The sequence below is a fragment of the Eleutherodactylus coqui genome, chromosome 13 (genome assembly GCF_035609145.1).
Source record: "Eleutherodactylus coqui strain aEleCoq1 chromosome 13, aEleCoq1.hap1, whole genome shotgun sequence".
Lineage (NCBI taxonomy): Eukaryota > Metazoa > Chordata > Amphibia > Anura > Eleutherodactylidae > Eleutherodactylus > Eleutherodactylus coqui.
This window is the reverse complement of record NC_089849.1, coordinates 32,257,302-32,277,437: the sequence shown is the minus strand read 5'-3', so window position 1 is coordinate 32,277,437 and position 20,136 is coordinate 32,257,302. Positions and strand designations below refer to the sequence as shown.

Here is a 20,136-nt window from a genome sequence, read left to right as displayed (position 1 = left end):
GCAGTTGTCCAAAGCAAATTGGGTCCATCCTCAATAGGATGTGCCGATAGGGTCCACATGGGTGGCGGTACGGATCAGTTCCTGTCACCTGGGCACCTCCGTTCCAAGGACAGGACATACCATAGAACAATTCTGTCTTAGGCCTTGGTCAGACGGGCGTTTTGTGCCGCGATTTGCGCATGCGCATGCGTCCGGCGATTTTATAAAACCATTGCTTTGCAATGGTATCGGACACATGAGCGCTTTTTATGCGCTCGTCCGATAAATTATAGAACAGAAATCGCAGATCGCACCTATCTGCGATCTGCGATTCCTGTTCTCTTCTCTATATGTGCTCAATGGGGCCGGCGGCAGCAGCGCCGACCCCATTGAGAACATATAGAAGATAAATCATTCTTCTCTGCCACAGCTGTAACAGCTGTGGCAGAGAAGAACGATGTTTGCCCATTGAATTCAATGGAGCGGCAATACAACCGTCTCCATTGAAAGCAATGGGCTGCCGGCGTGCGCGGGGTGAATTGTCAGGAAGTGCTTAAATATATAAGCCCTTCCCTGCAATTCATCCTAAAATGCGTTAAAATAAAAAAAAATTGTATACTCACCTTTCCGCTGCAGCCGGAGTCCAGCCGCGGCCGCTGTCAGTTCTCCTGAACTGCTTCTCGGCACTATTCAGCCGGCGGGACTTTAAAATCCCCGCCTGCTGAATGATCTGCCTCTGATTGGTCACAGCCCTGACCAATCAGAGGAAGGTTTCACTCACACACCCATTCATGAATTCATGAATGGGTGAGTGACTGCTGCCTCTCAGCGCTGAGCCAATCAGGGGCAGGTCTGACTCACATCCATTCATGAATTCATGAATGGGTGTGAGTGAGACATGCCTCTGATTGGCTCAGCGCTTAGCCAATCAGGGGGCAGGTCTGACTCACACCCCCTTCACACCTACTGCAGGACGGCCGCGTGGAGCTCCGGCTGCCGGGAGAAGGTGAGTATATATATATTTTTTATTTTTACACATTTTAGGATGAATTGCAGGGAAGGGCTTATATATTTAAGCCCTTCCCGACAATTCATCCCACACTCGCCCGCAGCGCATTGCTTTAAATGGAGCTGGCTCTATTGCCGTCTCCATTGAATGCAATGCGCTGGACAGCTCCGGCCCGTTTCTAATGAAACGCGGCTAGGAGCAGATTTGCGGGCGACTTGCGCGCAGCGGTCACACGATTTGCGGATGCGCATACGTCATGCGATCCGCAAATCGCGTGAAAAAACGCCCGTGTGACTAAGGCCTTAGACTAACTGCACACGTGTGAGCAAGATATTGGGCCGTGAAGCACAGCCCGATGTCGCACGTGCCAACATGCGATTTGACATGGTTCTAGGGTTCATTGACATGGTATTAGGGATCATTGACATGGTGCAAACGATCATTAACATGGTGTTAGGGATCATTGCTATGGTATTAGGGATCATTGACATGGTGTGAGGGATCATTGCTATGGTGTTAGGGTTCATTGACATGGTGTTAGGGATCACTGAGTTGTTGTTACTCATCATTGATATGGTGTTAGGGATGGTTGACATGGTATTAAGGATCATTGAGAGGTGTTAAGGATCGATGACATTGTGATAGCGATCATTGCTATGGTGTTGGGGACCGTTGACATGGTGTTAAGAATCCTGATCATTGATATGGTGTTAGGGATTGTTGGCATAGTGTTAGGGATCCTCATGATTGATAAGGTGTTAGGGGCCATTGGCATATTAAGGCTTATTGGTATGGTTTTAGGTAGTGATGAACAAGCTTTTAAAAAGTTCAGTTTGCCCGGTTTGCTGAGGTTTTGCAAAAAGGTCCAATTGGCCTGAACTAGTTTGAACCAATCCTAAAGTTCCCCAAAACCCCTAATACTGGTGTATAACACTTTCTAAGATCCATAAAAGCCCTGTATAAGACTCTCATATGGGGCTTTTATGGCTCTTAAATAGTGTTTTTCTCCAATGTTCAGGACTACAGTAGTGTTGGGCGAACCCAAGCAATAGAACCCTGTTTCTGATAGAAGGTTCATAAAGCTCGGTTCAGGTTCATGCCAAACCAAACTCTTAGCAAAGTTCAACCCAAAACAGAGATCTACAAGTTCGGTTCACTCAACACTATTTTTAGGGATCATTGACTTGGTGTTAGGGATCCTGATCACTGATACGGTGCTTATGATACCTCTATAACCTGTGTGATATGTAATCTCATCACTGTTTTTCATTTAAAGGCAAAAGAGAGACGCCGACACATCTGAGTAAGTACCAGAACGTCTGTCTCCCATAGCACTAACATATTGTACAGCAGTTCACTAACATGGAGCGTTATCATAACAAAACGGCTAATATACAGTTATTTCCCTGCACCCAGCAGTGTTGAGAGTGCTTCAGGCAGGGGTGTAACTATAGAGGGTGCAGGGGATGCGGTTGCACCCGGGCCCAGGAACCTTAGGGGTCCATAAGGCCTCTCTTCTCCATATAGGGAGCCCAGTACTATGAATAAAGCATTATAGTTGGGGGCCCCGTTAGAGGTTTTGCATTGGGGCCCAGGAGCTTCAAGTTACGCCTCTGGCTTCAGGCTTAATTGTGCAGTTCCAACTCTATGACATTTGTATAGTCAGCAAATGTACGGTAATATTTGGTGTCTTTGTAATGTGATGGTTCATTGGAAACTGTCAGGAGGCAGGGTAGCTACTGCTGACAGATCTTATTTTACTATTACTGTTGAAAACCCCGTGTTGAGGTACTGAGATTGCTAGGCAGCAGAGAAATGAGTTTCGGTGGTACCTAGAGGAGTTGTAGCTAGGCTTTCCTTCATCCGGGATAAAGATTTAGTTTGCTGCCCTAGCCCTATATTAAATACCCTGGACAAGGTCGTTGACATTCCATACACCAGCACCCACATGCCCCGTTAGACACCCATGCTAGCTTGCCACCAGAAATGACCACGAAACATCTGCAATCTCTCTTTCTTGATGCCAGTTCCACTTAGATGGGTGCTGATCCCCAGCGCTAGAACTGGAAATATTTTTGCATGGGATTTCCGAACAGGGTGGGGGATTGACAGAAGAGACTTTTTTCTCTTTCCTTTGATCCTACCGTTGTGTCGTTACCTATCAATGTCCACCAACGGTTGCATCTCTTATGCCACCACTTATGCAATCATCTGTGTCCATAATGTTGTGTCTGGTTTCTATCACACCCCAGCTTATCACGTGTGATTATATTTCACAGCATCCAGCTAGTTCATCAGCAGTCCATCTTCTCCAACACGGAAGAGCTTCGGCACATGGCTTCCAACAGGGATGTTCCTCGACCCCTTTCAACGCTGCCCATGTTTAACATCCACACTGGGCAGAGGACATCCCCAATGGACTTGTCAGGGGATAGCGCCCATATACCTCTCATCCTGTCCCAACAGTAAATGTTCTCCAGATCCTTCACCCATGGTCTACAAGGAAGGTATGTAGAGGGGGAATCTATGTTGAATATACAAGTCACTATAATGTAAATATGCCATGATGTGACAAAGCAGGGATCCGAGCACTGATATGTTCATGTGGCACAAAATAAGTATGTGAACTCTACATCTCCTGTGATGCAACATTATTACTAAAGGTCTTGAAATCCCCTATTTTTACAAACATTTTCTAAGCCACCGGTGGACAGAGGTCCATCTCCTTCTAATAGGCTTCAGCTGTGGATTTAACTACTAGCTGTTGGGTTTGCCCTAGAGGGTAATTTGTCTGTCTGGGCTCCCATTGCAGATGAAGCTATGGGAGAAGCTTTCCATTACTGCAAGCTGCCTCCCAGCCAAACCCGTAGCAGCCTGAGCCCCGCCCCTTTCTATTGTTTCACAAGCTTTAGCACTGGAGGGAGAGGAAGAACATAAAATGCATGCCCCTAGGGCACATATAGAATGTTTTGTGGTATGGAGCAGAGTAAGGGTACGTTCACATGTAGTAGGTTTTGATGTAGATCTGCACCAAAATCCGTAGCATATTTTGCACTGTGGATTTTGGTGTGGATCTGCATCAAAATCTGCACCGTTTGGGGTGGATTTTGACACAGATCCTCATCAGATTTCACCCTTTCATTTGAAAAAGTGAAGTCTGCTATGGCCATTTTTCCAAATCAGCACCCATGGTGCCAATTTGGATATGATTTTTGACGCAGAATTTGGTGGGGAATTTCTGCTGCAGAAAATCCACATCAGTTCTGCTTCATGTGAATGTACCCTAAGGGTGGCTTTATACGGGGCGACTGTTGGGCGCAAAATCACTCGACAGTCTTCCGAAAACTTATCCCAGCTGTACTTTTACACAAGAGTGATAGTCGTCAAGTGAATGGAGGCGGAGCACGCTGGAAATCTCCTTTGACTATGAACAGGCAGTGTTTTAGAGATGAACAACTGCCTGTTTACACTGGGCAAGAACTTGCTTGCTGGACGCTGAGGGCTCCTTCACACTGGCGATCTCATTTTGCTCATGAGTTGTCTGAGGCAAAAACATCGCTATGACTTGCGATTTATTTCTCGCATTTATCTTGCAATATGCAATAGGAGTTTCTCCTGTTAAAAACGCATCGCTTTTGCGATGCACTAAAAAGGAGGCTCCATATGGTAAACATGGGAGATAAAAAAAGCAAAATGCAAAAAGATAGCGCATGCTGCAATTTTTTTCCCCACATCGCATGAGTGAAAACATCGCAAATGTGAAGGAAACCATTTTCATTTTCTGCCTGATGAAGGGTCCAGAGAAGATCTGAAAGCTCGTTATAACATCATGTATTTTTGTTCGTCATTAAAAGGTATCATATCTACAAGGTTACTTGCAGGGGCGTAACTATAGAGGGTGCCGGGGATGCGGTTGCACCCGGGCCCAGGAGCCTTAGGGGGCCCATAAGGCCTCTCTTCTTCATATAGGGAGCCCAGTACTATGAATAAAGCATTATAGTTGGGGGCCCTGTACAGGTTTTGCATTGGGGCCCCGAAGCTTCAGGTTTTGTCTCTGTGCAGCATGGTTTAGGTATGGGTATGGGTACAGATACAGATAGAGGGGGGCCCCAGCTCACGTTTTGCATCAGGGCCCCTGAGCCTTTAGTTATGCCCCTGATTACTTGGTTTCTCTCACTGAGAACCATCACACTTTGCTCTATTGGCTAACACTGTACCTAACCCCCTTTTTCAATATAGATCATACATTGCATGGGTAGTATATGTGGTGCTGTGTATACAATCCATGGTGACCTCTATAGTGGTGCCCAGATTATTATTTTAGAATACATACCCTGTTATGAACCTCCATTGGGGCATCATACCTCCGTTCTTAAGCAGCCGGTGAGGATTAGTAGAACACAACCAGAGCAACTGCCTACAATGCCTCCCTCTATGAAGCATTGTGGACCTCCAGAGAAGAAAAGAGGATAGGTTTCTCTTCTGTAACTCATTTCACTTAGTTTTCTCCTCTAAATGCTAGGAACAATTTGTAAGGCTTTTTTTTCACTTAAATGCATGTATTTTGGGCTGACAATCATTTTTGCAATAGGGTTTGGTAAACGTTTGTTTTCTGCAGCTTCTACATATCACTGTATATAGACACTGCAGTCTAAGGCCTCGGTCAGACGACCGTTTTTTGCCGCGATTTGCGGATCGCATGACGGATGCGCATCCGCAAATCGCGTGACCGGGGCCGACGATTCGCTGAAAAAGCTGCACCTAGCAGCGTTTTCAGTGAAACCGCCCCGCACTGCCCGCTATCCACTGCCACAGCTGTGGCACAGCTGTGGCAGAGGAGAACGATGTTCACCCATTGAATTCAATGGAGCCGGCAATACAGCCGGCTCCATTGAAAGCAATGGGCTGCCGGCAAGCGCTGGATGAATTTTCGGGAAGGGCTTAAAAATATAAGCCCTTCCCTGAAAACCATCCTAAAATGTGTAAACATAAAAAAAAAATATACTCACCTTGTCTGTGCAGCCGGAGTTCAGCCGCGGCTGGCAGTTCTCCTGAACTGCTCTGTGTAGTATTCAGCAGGCGGGGATTTAAAATCCCCGCCTGCTGAATGGGCTGCCTCTGATTGGTCACAGCCCTCACCAATCAGAGGCAGCTCTCACTCACCCATTCATGAATTTATGAGTGAGTGATGCCTCTGATTGGCTGAGCGCAGGGACCAATCAGAGGCAGCTCTCAGCTGTCATTCAATTGAAAAAAAACCTTTTCCAAATGTATAGTAAAAAAGTCAAAACAATAAAAGACAAATACATACGTATTTGGTATCGCTGCGTCCGGAAAAGTCCGATCTATCAAAGTATCAAAGTATCACATTATTTATCCCGCACGGTGAATGTCGTCAGAAAAAAAAAACACTGCGCCAGAATTGGACTTTTCAGGTCACCCCATCTCCAGAAAAACTGTAATAAAAAGCAATCAAAAATGTCACCCATAGAAACTACAGGATGTCCTGCAGAGAACAACAAGCCCTTGCAGAACCACGTTGACAGAAAAAAAACAAAAACTTATGGCTGTCAAAAAATGGCGGCAAAAAATAATTTTATGTTTTTTCAAAGATATTTTCGTTTTTAAAAGTAGTTCAGCAAAAAAAATATATATATAAATTTGGTATCCTAATAATCGTACTGACCCACAGAATAAAGTTATCAGGTCATCTTCGCTGCACTGTGTACACCATCAAATCAAGATTTCCCAAAGATAGTGGAATTGCATTTTTTTTTTCCGATTTCACTCTACTTAGAAGTGTTTTTAAGCTTTTCAGTACAGCTAGGTCGATGGACGATTTTTTTGAAATTGGGGAGGAAAAAACAAAAACGAAAATGAAAAAAAGGGATGGTCCTTAAGAGGTTAATTAAACCCTACTGCAAAATGATTATTAACCCAAAATACATGCATTAAGTGAAAAAAAAAATCACCCCCAAACGTGTTTATATGGCACCTTTAACACGTACTGTATGTTTTTTTTAACTTTTCCTAGGAAATGAAGTCAATGGGAAGTTGAAGTCTGGAGGCTTCTCGTTGGTTCCGGAAAGAATTCTGCAAGATTCTGTTCTGTAGTGGATGTGATGTGATACAGTTATGGGTTACAAAAATAAGCTGCTGAATAAAGTTACTATCCTCAAAATGCACTGAATGCCGACTCAACACTTACCTTGCTAGGAGACAACCTCCCTCTGAAACGGTGGCCATAGTGGTTGTCACCTAACCTTCCGAGGAACTGATGTAGCTTAGAATCAACTGAGAAGGACTTTAACGAGGACCTGTCATGTCCTCACATCAGCATAGCAGCCCCACTGGCTCTAATGCAGCTGGTACTTTGTGCCTAGTCCCGCACTGACCTCCATTAGTTTTGGCTACCGACAACATAAATCTGTCATATGGGTGGTCTCTTCAGCTCACTGTCAATGGCGATGTCACGTTTCCTGATGTCATCCATTGACAGTGAGTGGAGGAGACCACCCATGCTATAGATTCACAGTGCTGGGACCCAAAACTAATGGAGGTCAGTGTAGGAGCAAACACAAAGGACATGTATACTAAAGTCAGTGGGACCACGGACCCAATACTGTGCAGCTAGCCCTGCTGACCTGAGGGCATGACCACTTGAGGACATCTCAAGGACTTTTCAGAGGCTTTTAAACACTTAAACCTGAGTCCAAGATACTATACATAACATGTATATAAAAGTACCCCATCGTATGTCTGTTGAGAGGGTAGAAGGTCATCAAGCAATATGGTACCACTGCAGTGCACTATAGGCACCTAGATATAGTATATTTGGATTCGTTCTCAGATACAACCAGTTAAAGGCATGGAAAAAAAAACACACAAAAGTGCAACATTCTATAATTTAGTTTATTAAATTCTGATACTTTCCAATGGAGTGATAACAGTGTAAGCATAAAATGTCCTTTCCTATGCCAGATTGTGCAATGCCATAAAAGTCTGGTGGGTGGGGTCCTGCACTTTTTTTGAGAATGGGAGTGCTAAGTACTTATTTCCACTTCTGGTGAGTGAGGTCCTACAGCAATCCAGAAAATGGAGGTTCTTAATCCCTATTTACAGTGCTGGTAAGTGAGGTCCTACTCCAGTATTGAAAATGGGAGTGCTCAGTGTCTATTTCCAGTGCAAGTAGGTAAGGTCCTACACTAATCGTGAGAATAGAGGTGCTCAGTGCTTATTTCCAGTGCTGGTGGATGAGATTCTGCATCAATCTATAAAATAGGGGTGCTCACTCACTATGTCCAGTGCTGGTGAGGTCCTACACCAATCTTGAGAACGGGAGTGGTCAGTGCCTATTTCCAGATATCGTACACGAATTCTAAGAATGAGAATATGCCATAGAGGTCTTTTGGGGGAAAGGTCTACTCACACAATACATGAGATATTAGTTAACATTAAAGGGATTTTCCAACCATTTAAAATGCAAAAAAGGCTCAAAATTGTATAATATAATAAAAGAAGTCCTACTTACCTTATTGATCCCCCGCCACTTCCATCATTCCCAGGTTCCTCGCCAGTGTCTATAGCAGGATCCCTCTTGACATGGACAAGTAACCACTGCAGCCTGTCACTGGCTATGATTGGCTGCATTGGTCAAATGTGCATGTCAAGAGGGACCAAGACGCAGACACCCAATGGGAGACGCAGGAAGTGCTGGAACAGAAGCAACTGGGATTGATAAGGTTGTTATGGTGAGTAGGACTTATTCTATTAATCAACACCGGTGTTCCCAAACTCTCATCCGGACAGCCCCCCCAAAGGGTCATGATATGAGGATATCCTATAGAGAGGACACCTGTGGCAATGCCTGAGACACTGATAATACATACAATACATCACTTGTGCAATACTATGGAAATCCTGAAAACCTGACCTGTTGAGAAACCGTGAGGACTGGAGTTTGGGAAATACTATTCTGCACACATTCTAAAAAAAAAATTAATTGGCCGAGCAACCCCTTTAAAAAGGACCAATATTCACAAATATTAAGCCATGTTTCTTAGGCTGTATTTACATGGCCGATGCAGGTTGCACCTGATATTCTTGCGTGCAACTTGCTTTGCACAACACACAGACACGAATACGCAAATACAGATGCAAATACGTCCATGTGAGTCCGCCCTTACCCAGTTACATTTCTCCCTATACTTTTTTTCTCAATGCTCATGTAAAGTCCATTCCCCCCCCCCCCCCCCCCCGTAAAAAAGTCAATCAGACGTATCATCTCAGACCAGGACAAGACTAACAGCTGAGACCTTTATGATCTGGAGAGCAACACTCTATGAACAAAGAGGTAATAATGTATGTTATTCTGCCCCACTGATATAAAAGAAAGCAACGGGAACCTACAAGTTCCCTAAGGCTCTGTTTACATTTGTGTTGTGGTTTCCGTTTATAATAGATACCACGGCACTGTACCATATCCATCACGCAAGGCACTGACCCCATTGACTTATAATGCGGTCCCTCAGGTTTCTCCAAGGTGTCTGTCATTTAGACAAAATAATATAGCATAGCATGCATGATATATTTTCTGTCAAATGTGTTTGGAATCAGCGATGGAGGTTCCTGATGGACCACTAGCACCAGTGGGAACAGAGGCTTACTCATAGACTTTTGTAGCTATCATTCATGTCAATGGAGAGTGACAACAAATGTCATTCATCACCGGGACCTACTTGTGGCCATATTATGGGCTCTAAAATGTTAGTATTCAAGTACATCCTATAAACATGTCAGTGTCTCCAGTTTTACCCATAGTCTCTAGGTAGCACCAATTAGTGTCTTTCTTTACCTTATGAAGCTTTCTCTTCGGCTTCTTCTTCTTGTCTCAAGGGCTTGAATTGTCTTCCGAAATGATCAACTTACTGGGTTGATTTTCTGGATATTTTTTTTCTGGTGCCCAAATCCTTCAGCCTTACTTATCATCATGACATTCGGGTGTCTTTTTTGCCTCGTCCTTCTTAGTCCTGTCTGAGCGTTTGCTCTGTAGTCTCAGCATCCTCATCACTCTCCTACGTTCCTCCTCTTCCTAGCTGACTATTTTACTCTCACACTATTTTTGAATTTCCTCCAGACTTCCCTTTGAAGCCCATACGTTTACTCCATATTTGTAGACGGCTACCCCTGTGTCTGTCCTTTCCCTTGCCTTGATCACCCAACTTTGTAGACCCCTTCTCCTCACACTTCTGGATATTTTATATTTGATTTATAAGACCCTGTGGAAATCTCATTCTCTAGACTTGTGGTCTTCAACCTGTGGTTCTCCAGCAGTTGTCAAACTACAACTCGCAGCATTGCCTGAAAGCCTTAGATCACTGTTCTAGACTCATCACACCTGAGTCTTCTCATATGTCCTTCTCCTGACTACCATTCTGCACATAGACCTCTACTCGAGGCTATCACAGTATGCTGGGAGTTGTAGTTTTGGAAAGCCACAGATTAGAGACCATTGCTCTACACACACTTGGTAGACCTTCTCCTACCTCTGCAGATCCCATACCATTTCTGCATTGCATGTAGACCTTGTTTTTTTTTTTGCAGACTGTCAGAAGTTGGAGACAACTGCTCTAGGCTCCCCACATCTTTGTATCTTCATTATCTCTCCTATGCAGACCCCTCCTCTGTTTCCATATGTCGGAGCCTGTTGGAAGTTGTAGCCGCATGTTAATTAAACTATCCTAGACCTTCCACATCTTTATCTCCTGGTACATCTTTTTCCCGTCTCTCTAAACCCCACTTCCGAAACTTCTGCTTGCTGGAAGTTGCAGTTTTACACTAGCAGGGGAGCCACAGGTTGGAGACCACTACTCTAGGTCCATCATATCTAGACCTGTCTCCTGTCATTGGATATCCCACCCTCATTTTGTATATTGACCTCTTTACCCATCCCCCAAATTTTCTTCCTTCCCCTTAGTTTCCAAATCTAATCTCATACATTGCATCTTACCAGAGTTTCCTAAGTCTGTGCAGAAACCCATCTCTTCTTCTTGGTTAACCTCTCCTCCAAGTCTCCAGATGCTCTCCTCCTTCCTCTCTCCTTCTTGTCTCACTGGCCTTTGCCCCTCTGTCTGCTCCCGCCTCCCCCACTACATCCTGCTTTTAGAAGACACCCCACTCCCTCTTAAGACATGCACAGTGTGTTCTCAGTGCAACACAACAAAAAGCCTTTTTATGTAGTCTTACTTCAGTCTAAAGTTCACATATGGAGGACGTCCAACATTAACACTCCACATTATGCTCCTCGTCCACATCCACGCATCCTAAGAGGCATGAATTTTTAACTATTACCTGACTGAACAAATAACATGGGATGGCGGGGGTCTTCATCACAGTTTACTATAACTGAAATAAGAAATGGGGTGAACTGTGAAAATCAGTGAGCTGCAATACCACATACATCCATACACGGGAGGTGGCGATGTTTCTGAAAATGAAAAAAAAAATTACATTTTTCTAATCTCGGACAAACTCCCATAATTGATGTATGGTATAATATTGGCTTTAATAAAGAGAAGCTCTCCGACTGTTAAGAAACTATAACATCCAGCAGTGTGGCTCCTTAAAGTATGAAAAGTAATCAGTTGATTGTAATTCTAAACTGAAGAGACTTCATCTTAGTCCCACCACCAATAGAAACCCACTACAACCTATTAACATTGGTTTTTTATTCTTTCGCTTCTGTTGCCCAACCTAAAGGGTTATCTACTGAAATATCTACTGCAGTCAGCCAATATTTGAGTGAATCCTGCACTGAGCAGGGGGTTGGACCCGATGACCCTTGAGGTCCTTCCAACTCTACCATTCTATACCCCTTTCTCCTGCATTTTGCTCACTTGGGTAATCAATACCTTCCAATATAGATCTCTAGACCATCATTTACACTGTTAAAGGGTAACTAAACTTTTTAAAACTTTTGATCTATCATAGTGACATGTCAGAAGTTTTTTTAGTAGGTTTTGGGTGCTGAGACCACCACTGATCACTAGAACAAACAGACGGAAGCACTCATCTGAGCACAGTTCAGCTCTTACCGTCACTGCTTGAAGTGGTGTATGGGCTCTATTGAAAGTCTATGGAGTCTGCACACAGCTTACAATGACATCTGATAGGGCGCAGCATTAAGCTGAGCACTTCTGCCTGTTTGTTTTAACAATCGGTGAGGGTCTCAGCACCTGGACCACCACCGATCAAAACTTCTGACATGTCACTATGATGTGTCAAAAGTTTTGAAAAAGTTTTGTTATACTTTTATGGCACTTTCTAGGGAACATCCTCATACATCAATGGCCTTTCTTTAAGATAGACCATCCATTTGTAATGGATGGTTTTCCCACCCATCAACAAAACACGAAGCAGTGGCGCTCACTGAACCATTGTGGCCTAACAGTACACAGGTGTATTTGGTGCTGTAACTCAGACTATATAAGTGCATAAGGCTGAGCTGCAGTACCAGATACTGCACAGTCGCTGGTGGCACTCCAGAACGTATGGGCGGAGGTCCATTGTTTGTGACCCCCTACCAATCACAAATGAATGGACATCAATAGAAAATCCTGCATAGAGAGGAAAAATTAGATTATTCAATCATAGTAAAAACTTACCTTGCATGATTTAAGCTAGCAAATTTTACAAGAATTTGCACATTTTGGGAACATTCTTTCAAAAAATTTTGTTCTGTTTTCCAGCTGGATGTTTGTAAATTACAATTATTGAAGAATAATGCTATGGAGATCAATAATGGCGATTGTAGCTACAAAGATGGTCAGCTGTGGACTATGGAGATAGATTAATGGCATCCACTGTTACTGATAGGAGGGCCATTCTTTTACAACAATGCATTATGGGAAGTTGGTTGACAGCAGACGTCTCAAATGGGAGGATGTGATTCAAATGCATACGGGCTTGTTTAGTGGGAACCTATAAAACTTATAGCTCATAGCCCCTCATATGATGTCCTCCCTCCTCAGTGGCCAGTAGAGAGAGAATAATGAGTATCCTCACAATGCGTCTCCTGCGCTTGATAGAGTATTTTAGGGATTTGGGGGTTCTTGTTCTTCGAGGCTCTGCAGCACAAATAATCTTGTATGTCCATAGTTATATTGATTCCATCATTCCAGATCCATGGTGCTTCCTATGTCATGTTTCCTATGATCCATACTTCAAATCCAGTATAGGCTTGCTCTCCATAATTCATCTACTGGGTCGAATCCATTTAGTGGGTCAACGTCTCTGAATACTTCATGTTAGGTCCTGTGCGCAACTGTAATCCATCTGATTGAACTGGTTCCATATAAGTTATACAATTCATACCAAGGACGGTCATGGGGATGCCCAAATTCCGGTACTGGAGGTAACTGGCTTTGTATAGTCCATGGAGTGGGTCCTACAGACAGGTTGGTGCAATTCCTCTACCGTTAAAGTGATGGTCCTCTGGATGCCTGGATATATAAAGTCCATGCAGTCCTCCTGTCTATGCCTTCTTTTGGGTACTTTTCTATGCAAGACCCTTCGTCTGCTACTTTTGCTTCCTTTCCTGACCTTGGCTAATCTCAAATGTTCAGCATGCGAGTGTTTTTCGTCCTTCTGGTCAGGTGTCATCACAGGGGTGGAGTGCAGGGTACAATGCCCCCATTATTCCATGTTCTTCATACCAGAGAGATTTGCAGGGAGACAAGGAATGAATGCTGTGCATGTATTCGGCTTCCCTCCTCCCTTATAGCACTGCAAACACACACGGCCCTTGTACTCAGGTTTATGCATCCATAATACTCTCCGCCTGGTACAAAACTGATAGCTTTATGCAGTATATAGTTGAGAATGTAGGTGTACTTTTTCCTTCATTCACATCTTAGGTCACGCATTTACCTAATTCCGGAGTACTTACAGTTTTTTTTAGGATCTTTTTCGCTCTTGTCCAATTAATCTAACATCACAGATACAAGAACTTTACAATATACATGTATTTTTTTACTTGCCAGCATCCCCGTATATATGACAACAGATGACATGGTGGGTTGCCGGCGGATTTTTAGCATCTTCCTATAACGTCATATCCGTAAGGTTATTCATTCTTCTTCCGATCCCGTCCATGAGTGACATCAATGGAGATGTAATTCTGAGTGTCGCGTCCAACAAGGACGACACAGAAACCACAAGGACTAAGTAGGACAGGAAAATGGGATACACACCAGATGAGGAAGGGTTGGGATTAAGGATGAGCGAGTATACTCGCTAAGGCACTACTCGTTCGAGTAATGTGCCTTAGACGAGTATCTTCCTGCTCGTCCATAAAGATTCGGGGACCACTGCGGCTGACAGGTGAGTCGCGGCGGGGGAGCAGGGGAGAGCAGGCGGGAGAGGAGAGAGAGATCTCCCCTCCGCTCTTCCCCGCAGCTCCGCGGCGGCCCCCGAATCTTTATGGACGAGCAGGGAGATACTCGTCTAAGGCACATTACTCAAACGAGTAGTGCCTTAGCGAGTATACTCGCTCATCCTTAGTTGGGATGTATTCCTGATCTTAATGTGGCTGAACCTGCTTAACAAGTGGAGCATCCACCCTGGAAAGGACGACCCCGTGACAGGAACCATGGGACTTCCCTGCAACGACTCTAGTAAGAGAGACAGACAAGCACTAGGGATTAACTAAATGTAATAGATCTAGTAAACACACCAGGAGCACTTGACAAAAGATGCAATAGAGGAGAAAAACGCGCAAGGAAATAAACAAGAGACAACATCAACACAACCAGAAAATACAAGGGCATTAAATTGCATAACTGGCATCTTCTGCAGGGAGGAGTCGGATTAAATACCTAAAACAAGTCACTTCCTCCGCTGAATGACACTGCGCATGCGCTGCCATCATGGGCATCAAGTGGTCCAGGGCTGATGGCATGATGTCCTCAGACCTGAAAGTGGCCAGCAGCACTGTGACCCTGAGGGTCAGGACTGAATGTAGGTCTGCCAAGCTGGCGCATGCGCAGTTCATCCAGCTCACATTGATACTGTGCATTATGCAGGCCAGGGATCCCTAGGATGGGGAGATGGGTGTATTCATTGGCAATGAATCATGGGAGTAAAACAGAAGTGGCTATTGCCAGAAACGTAAGCAATGCGTCTGTGCAGCAGAAATCGCACAGGGAACGAGCAAGAGCTTTTCAGATATCTTGGTGATATTGGGGTTGGGTTTGGCAACTAGACTGAAAACTCCTTGAACACCCTGGAGTAAAATATAACCTAAACATAACCACTGGAGTAACGATAGGGGATGCAGGGGATGCGGCTGCACCCGGGCCCAGGAGCCTTAGGGGGCCCATAAAGCCTCTCTTCTCCATATAGGGAGCCCAGTATATGAATAAAGCATTATAGTTGGGACCCTGTTACAGGTTTTGCATTGGGGCCCAGAAGCTTCAAGTCACGCCTTTGTGTTAAGGGGTTAAGTGAAGTTGGTGGACCCCAAGATAAACGTTTGCACCCGGGCCCATGAGCCTTTAGCTATGCCCCTGAATATAACCTATGAGAACGGTATCAACAATCCCACGAGGATGAAGAAACTCCATCGACAGATGTGAAGCTCCACGGCACTAATGCAGCGTTTGTAAAAGGGCTGGCCACCTACCATGTGCCACTTCTAATAGTAGTGTCTTCTGACGTGACACAGGCACCTTTGGGGTCTCTCAGGCACAAGGCCTGAGTGTAACTCCTACCACTGCATCCCTTCTGCTGTACCCCTGGGTAACGACGTGACATCCATAAGGATGCAAATAAGGAAAATGGAACAATACCTCTGCAGCGCCACCTATTGGATGGCAGCATTCCTGCAAATCAATGTCAGACTCTTCTCGTACAAGTCTTTATAACAATGATTGGGAATTGACCAAAAGTCAGAAAACAATACACGGACAGCTGTTTTGGGGGGTTTTGCCCCTCATCAGTGTGCAGTTGCAAGATGCCCAGAACTCACACAGGAAAAGAACCCATTAATTTGAATGGGTTAATTCAAATGAGCGACTCTTCTCTCAGACCAATAGGGCTCATTTATATGGGCATCTGCAACTACCCTCGCCGCTACAGTGCGTAGTCGCGCATGAATACTACGTGTGAGAAAGATTAGGCGGGACCTATGTTCCTCCGTTTTTTCCCCAAATTCCTGCGCTACGGTGCGGACTTTGAACGGCTGCAAAAAAAACGTGTTCAGGCGCAACTATGCTCCGTAGCGGTGAGCGTAGCTGTACCTACGACCGTCTGCAAGCGCCCTCAATGGGTGATTTAGACCAATGCGAATCAATGTAGTTGTATGCTGTCCGTATTGTAAAAATGTATCAAAAATCTGGATGTAATATTGACAGAACCCCCGACCGTATGAATGGGGGGGGGGGGGGTAGAAAAATCATTCCTTGTCTTATTTTTTGGCGATTCTTTGTATGAAACGGCTCATTATTTTCTATGGAAGCATGAAAAAAGCGCATCGCAATTGCATGACATATGACTTGTATGCGACTGCGATACGTTTTTAAAGCCATTTTACTAGGAAGCACGTGTGATTTTTTTGCATACGCCTGAAAAAACTCCCATGAAAAACGCTCTTTGTGCCCTGAGTTTATTTCTATAGACGGTAGGTTGGCTGACCTTAAACGATCTTTGTCCACAGCATCGTATGTCGGGAGGGATCCTTTTGACTTTCATAGACGGCACCCTCTACAGTAATCCGGCTGAGTTTAATTCCTTGCTCTGGTATCTGTAATCAGCGGTGTGACTGCAGCCTGGGATCTCTGTAATCTCTCTCTGTCTGGCAGATTGTTGTGGGATTGAAAGGAGAGAAGGGATCAGATGGAGAAAAGCTGATGCGGAGACAGGCGGACGGAGCTGCAGATGGGATACACTGATGAAAAGTTATAGCTTAACTTTTAAGACTTTTTGGTAAAATATCTCGGCATTTGACATCCTCGACTCATCCTCCAGCTAGTCCAGCAATACTGTCGCCTCTTTGGTTTGACAGAGGGGCACTTTAATAATGACCATCTAATCAACTTATCTCAAGAAATACTATTTGTGGTATTGTATGATGTTTATAAGTATGGGTCGACTCCATCTTTATTGCATATACCGTAAATAAACCCAAAAGTGATCTTTCGGCATGGTAGTGAGGTGTCCATCATAGGACGTTCATGAGAACAATCAGTGGTTACTCAATCACTCTATTGTGCACCATAAACCATGTGTTATGGAAGTCACTAATGATTAACTAGATTGTAGGTCCCAGGCTGTTCACACAACTTGCACCCCCCACCAGCCCGAAAAGAAAATAGAGAATATATATATTCTATAACACAACTTTTATAACACGGTGAGCTTAGATACTGTACAGTGACTCAGCTTTAGTGTATCTCTAAATAATAGGGTTACCATATCATGTACTCCAGTGCAATTACCTCTAGTGATCACAGATAATGTAATCTCTATTAGGGCAAAGACAACCACTGAGACTACTTTCAGCCATAAGTTGCCTCCTCACATTTTCCTGGTCCTGTTGCCGCACCCTCTAATTAACTTTTTAGTGTCCCCCCATAGTAACAATGTGCTCACTGTAGTCCCACCAAGTAATAGTGCATCCCGTCCCATGTGGTTCCATGTGGTAGTGCACCTGCTGTGGTCTCTCTATATCCCCAATAAGTAATGGTGACTCCTCTGTGGCTTAACTAAGTAATGGTGACCCCCTGTGTGGCCCCACTAAGCAATGTTATCCCCACTAGGTAATGGTGCTCCTCTGTGGTCATACAAAACCTTGGTGACCCCTCTGTGGCCCCACTAAGTATTAGTGACCCTTCTGTGGCCCCACAAAGTAATTTGACCCCCTCAATGCTCCAGCATGGGGCTTCTCTGTTGCCTTCTAATACTGCGTAAGGTAGAAACTTCCCTACATAGACACACAGACTGCTGTCTCCCATCTGGTCTGATTCTTCATACGCTCTCTCACAGTGCAACCTCATTGAGTGTTAGACTTGGGGGGGAGAGGAGTCAGATCATGCTGTGAGACACCGTGTGTGCACCGGTAGACCACATAGGAGATGGCAGTCTGTGTGTGTGTGTAATGAAAGTTCTACGTACTGCAGTACTAGGAGCAGGTGCCAGTGGGCAGTTTGTGTGGCCGTGAGCTCCCTGAGAGCCTCGAGCCCATGGCGGCTGCCTTTACCATCTCTATGTAGATCCGCCATTGGTTATAGACCCCACAAATATGTTTTTAAGATATAAACCCATAATATGATTGAAAATGGCTAAATTTCCAGTATAAAGAGGTTCTGTCACAGTATGGAGAGGTGCATATCACTCAGCTATATCACTTATCACAGAATAAAGGCACAAGGTACCTTGTGCAGAAACACAGTGTGGCCTACGGCATTTCATACACTAAGAAGAATTTGCATTGGCTAATTGAAATAAATGCATTAGAAGCCTTGTGCCTCTTAATAGGTTAGTCACGTCTGGTGGCATCTCCGTGCGCCAGATTGAAACCTATGTAGCTCCAAACTGGTGTCAGTTTCAGGTATAATTTACATTGGCTTTTGGTGTAAATTATTATAAATGTGACGAGTCTTGTGCAACCACACTCCCAAAAATTTGGCCCATCCACTTTTTGAGAAAGTGACTGGGCCCAGATTAAAAATCCAAAAAGTTGCAATTTTGGTTCGTGCACCAAAATTATGACTTTTGGATACCAGAAATCTAGCGTATATGGCTTAATACATATGCCCTTAAATATGTTTAGCTTTATTTCGAATACCCTGTCCTTTGGCATGCAAGGAACAGTGGCATGTTGTCACCAAGCCCATTATAAACCCTCTTTGCTGACCATTGCTGTGGCAATTAAATGCCAACTCTCTGACATGATTATCCACCCAGTAATAAATGGTGTTTCTCTACCCAAGAACCCCAATTTAGATTTCAAGTGCCATAAAATTACGGATTTACGGTACATTTAGTCATTGTTGCCAATGGGGCTCACAATATAATATTGCTATCTAAGACTCTCATGATAGGAAGCCAATTTACCCATCTCTATATTTTTGCAGTGTAGAAGGAAACCCATGCAACCAAGGGGAGAACCTACAAACTCCATGCAGAGCTTGTCCTAGATTTGGTTAAAAAGTGGGACCCACAGTGCTTCCTGTGCAGGATTGTGTTGGTTAGGGGCACAGTACAAGGTGCAGCAATGGTTGTATTCACCTGGTAGAGTTGTGCATACACAACTCTTTTCAGTGGCAGTCAAAGCTGGGATGCAGCCTTAATGGAATCCATCCTGTTCAGAATTCCATCATGTGGTTTAATGGATAAAATTTGGACTGGACTTCCAGACACTTTTGACACTTCACACAGTAGTGGACTCAGGTAAGTATAAAATCAGGACCAAATCCAAAATTTATTGATATTGTGTTCCTATTTTACCTAATAAAAAGCAAAACCTTTATACTTACCCAAGTCCAGTGCTGTGTGATGCACCAAAATTGTCTGGAGATCTGATTCAACTTCTGTCCCTTTGATCTACTTGACCCATGAGAACTGGAAGATCTGTTTGTTCTGATATATGAACGTAGTCCCAAGTAATCCAATTCGGATGTGGTATTGAAGATGGACAAAAGTTTTTAGATTTCACTAGGGGGTTACTTTTTAAGGTCTGCAAGTCATCAAGGAAAAGGAAGTAGCATTGACTTAGAGGTCTTTCATGTCTTCAGCTGATTGGAAACCAATTACGATGGCAACTATATCAGAGAAGAAAGATCAACTCATGAATCGAGAATCCACAAAGAATCTTCGATTTAGTTTCTTGGTAAATCATTCACTTTCAGCACTAGAAAACCTCAATTTATTGACTATGGTTTATGGCCATTGGTAAAGCAATTGTAGGCCCACAAAGGCTTGAAGACTGAAGCTATTTGATGTCAATCACTTAGCAAAGCAATGAATTACAAGCTGTTTCTGGTTGAGTTTCTTGTCTTTTTACCTCTACTTTTGGTTGATTTCAAGTGTATTTAAACAGGGTGGAATTTTGTGTGACACCTCAGTATTTCTTAATGTCACTAGGAAAGACC

General features: G+C 44.1%; 1 protein-coding gene across 2 annotated transcripts in view; it reads left to right on the top strand.

Moving 5' to 3' along the window:
- Nucleotides 1–7,178, top strand: part of SGCA (sarcoglycan alpha) — a 69,481-nt gene extending 62,303 nt beyond the window's left edge. For both annotated transcript variants that reach the window (XM_066586387.1, XM_066586386.1), the window contains exons 8-10: nucleotides 2,265–2,291; nucleotides 3,268–3,495; nucleotides 7,023–7,178. In XM_066586387.1, coding sequence (XP_066442484.1) covers nucleotides 2,265–2,291; nucleotides 3,268–3,457 — 217 coding nt within the window. In that variant the 3' untranslated portion in view covers nucleotides 3,458–3,495; nucleotides 7,023–7,178. The remainder of the gene's footprint in view (nucleotides 1–2,264; nucleotides 2,292–3,267; nucleotides 3,496–7,022) is intronic.
- The last annotated feature ends 12,958 nt before the right edge of the window (nucleotides 7,179–20,136 follow it).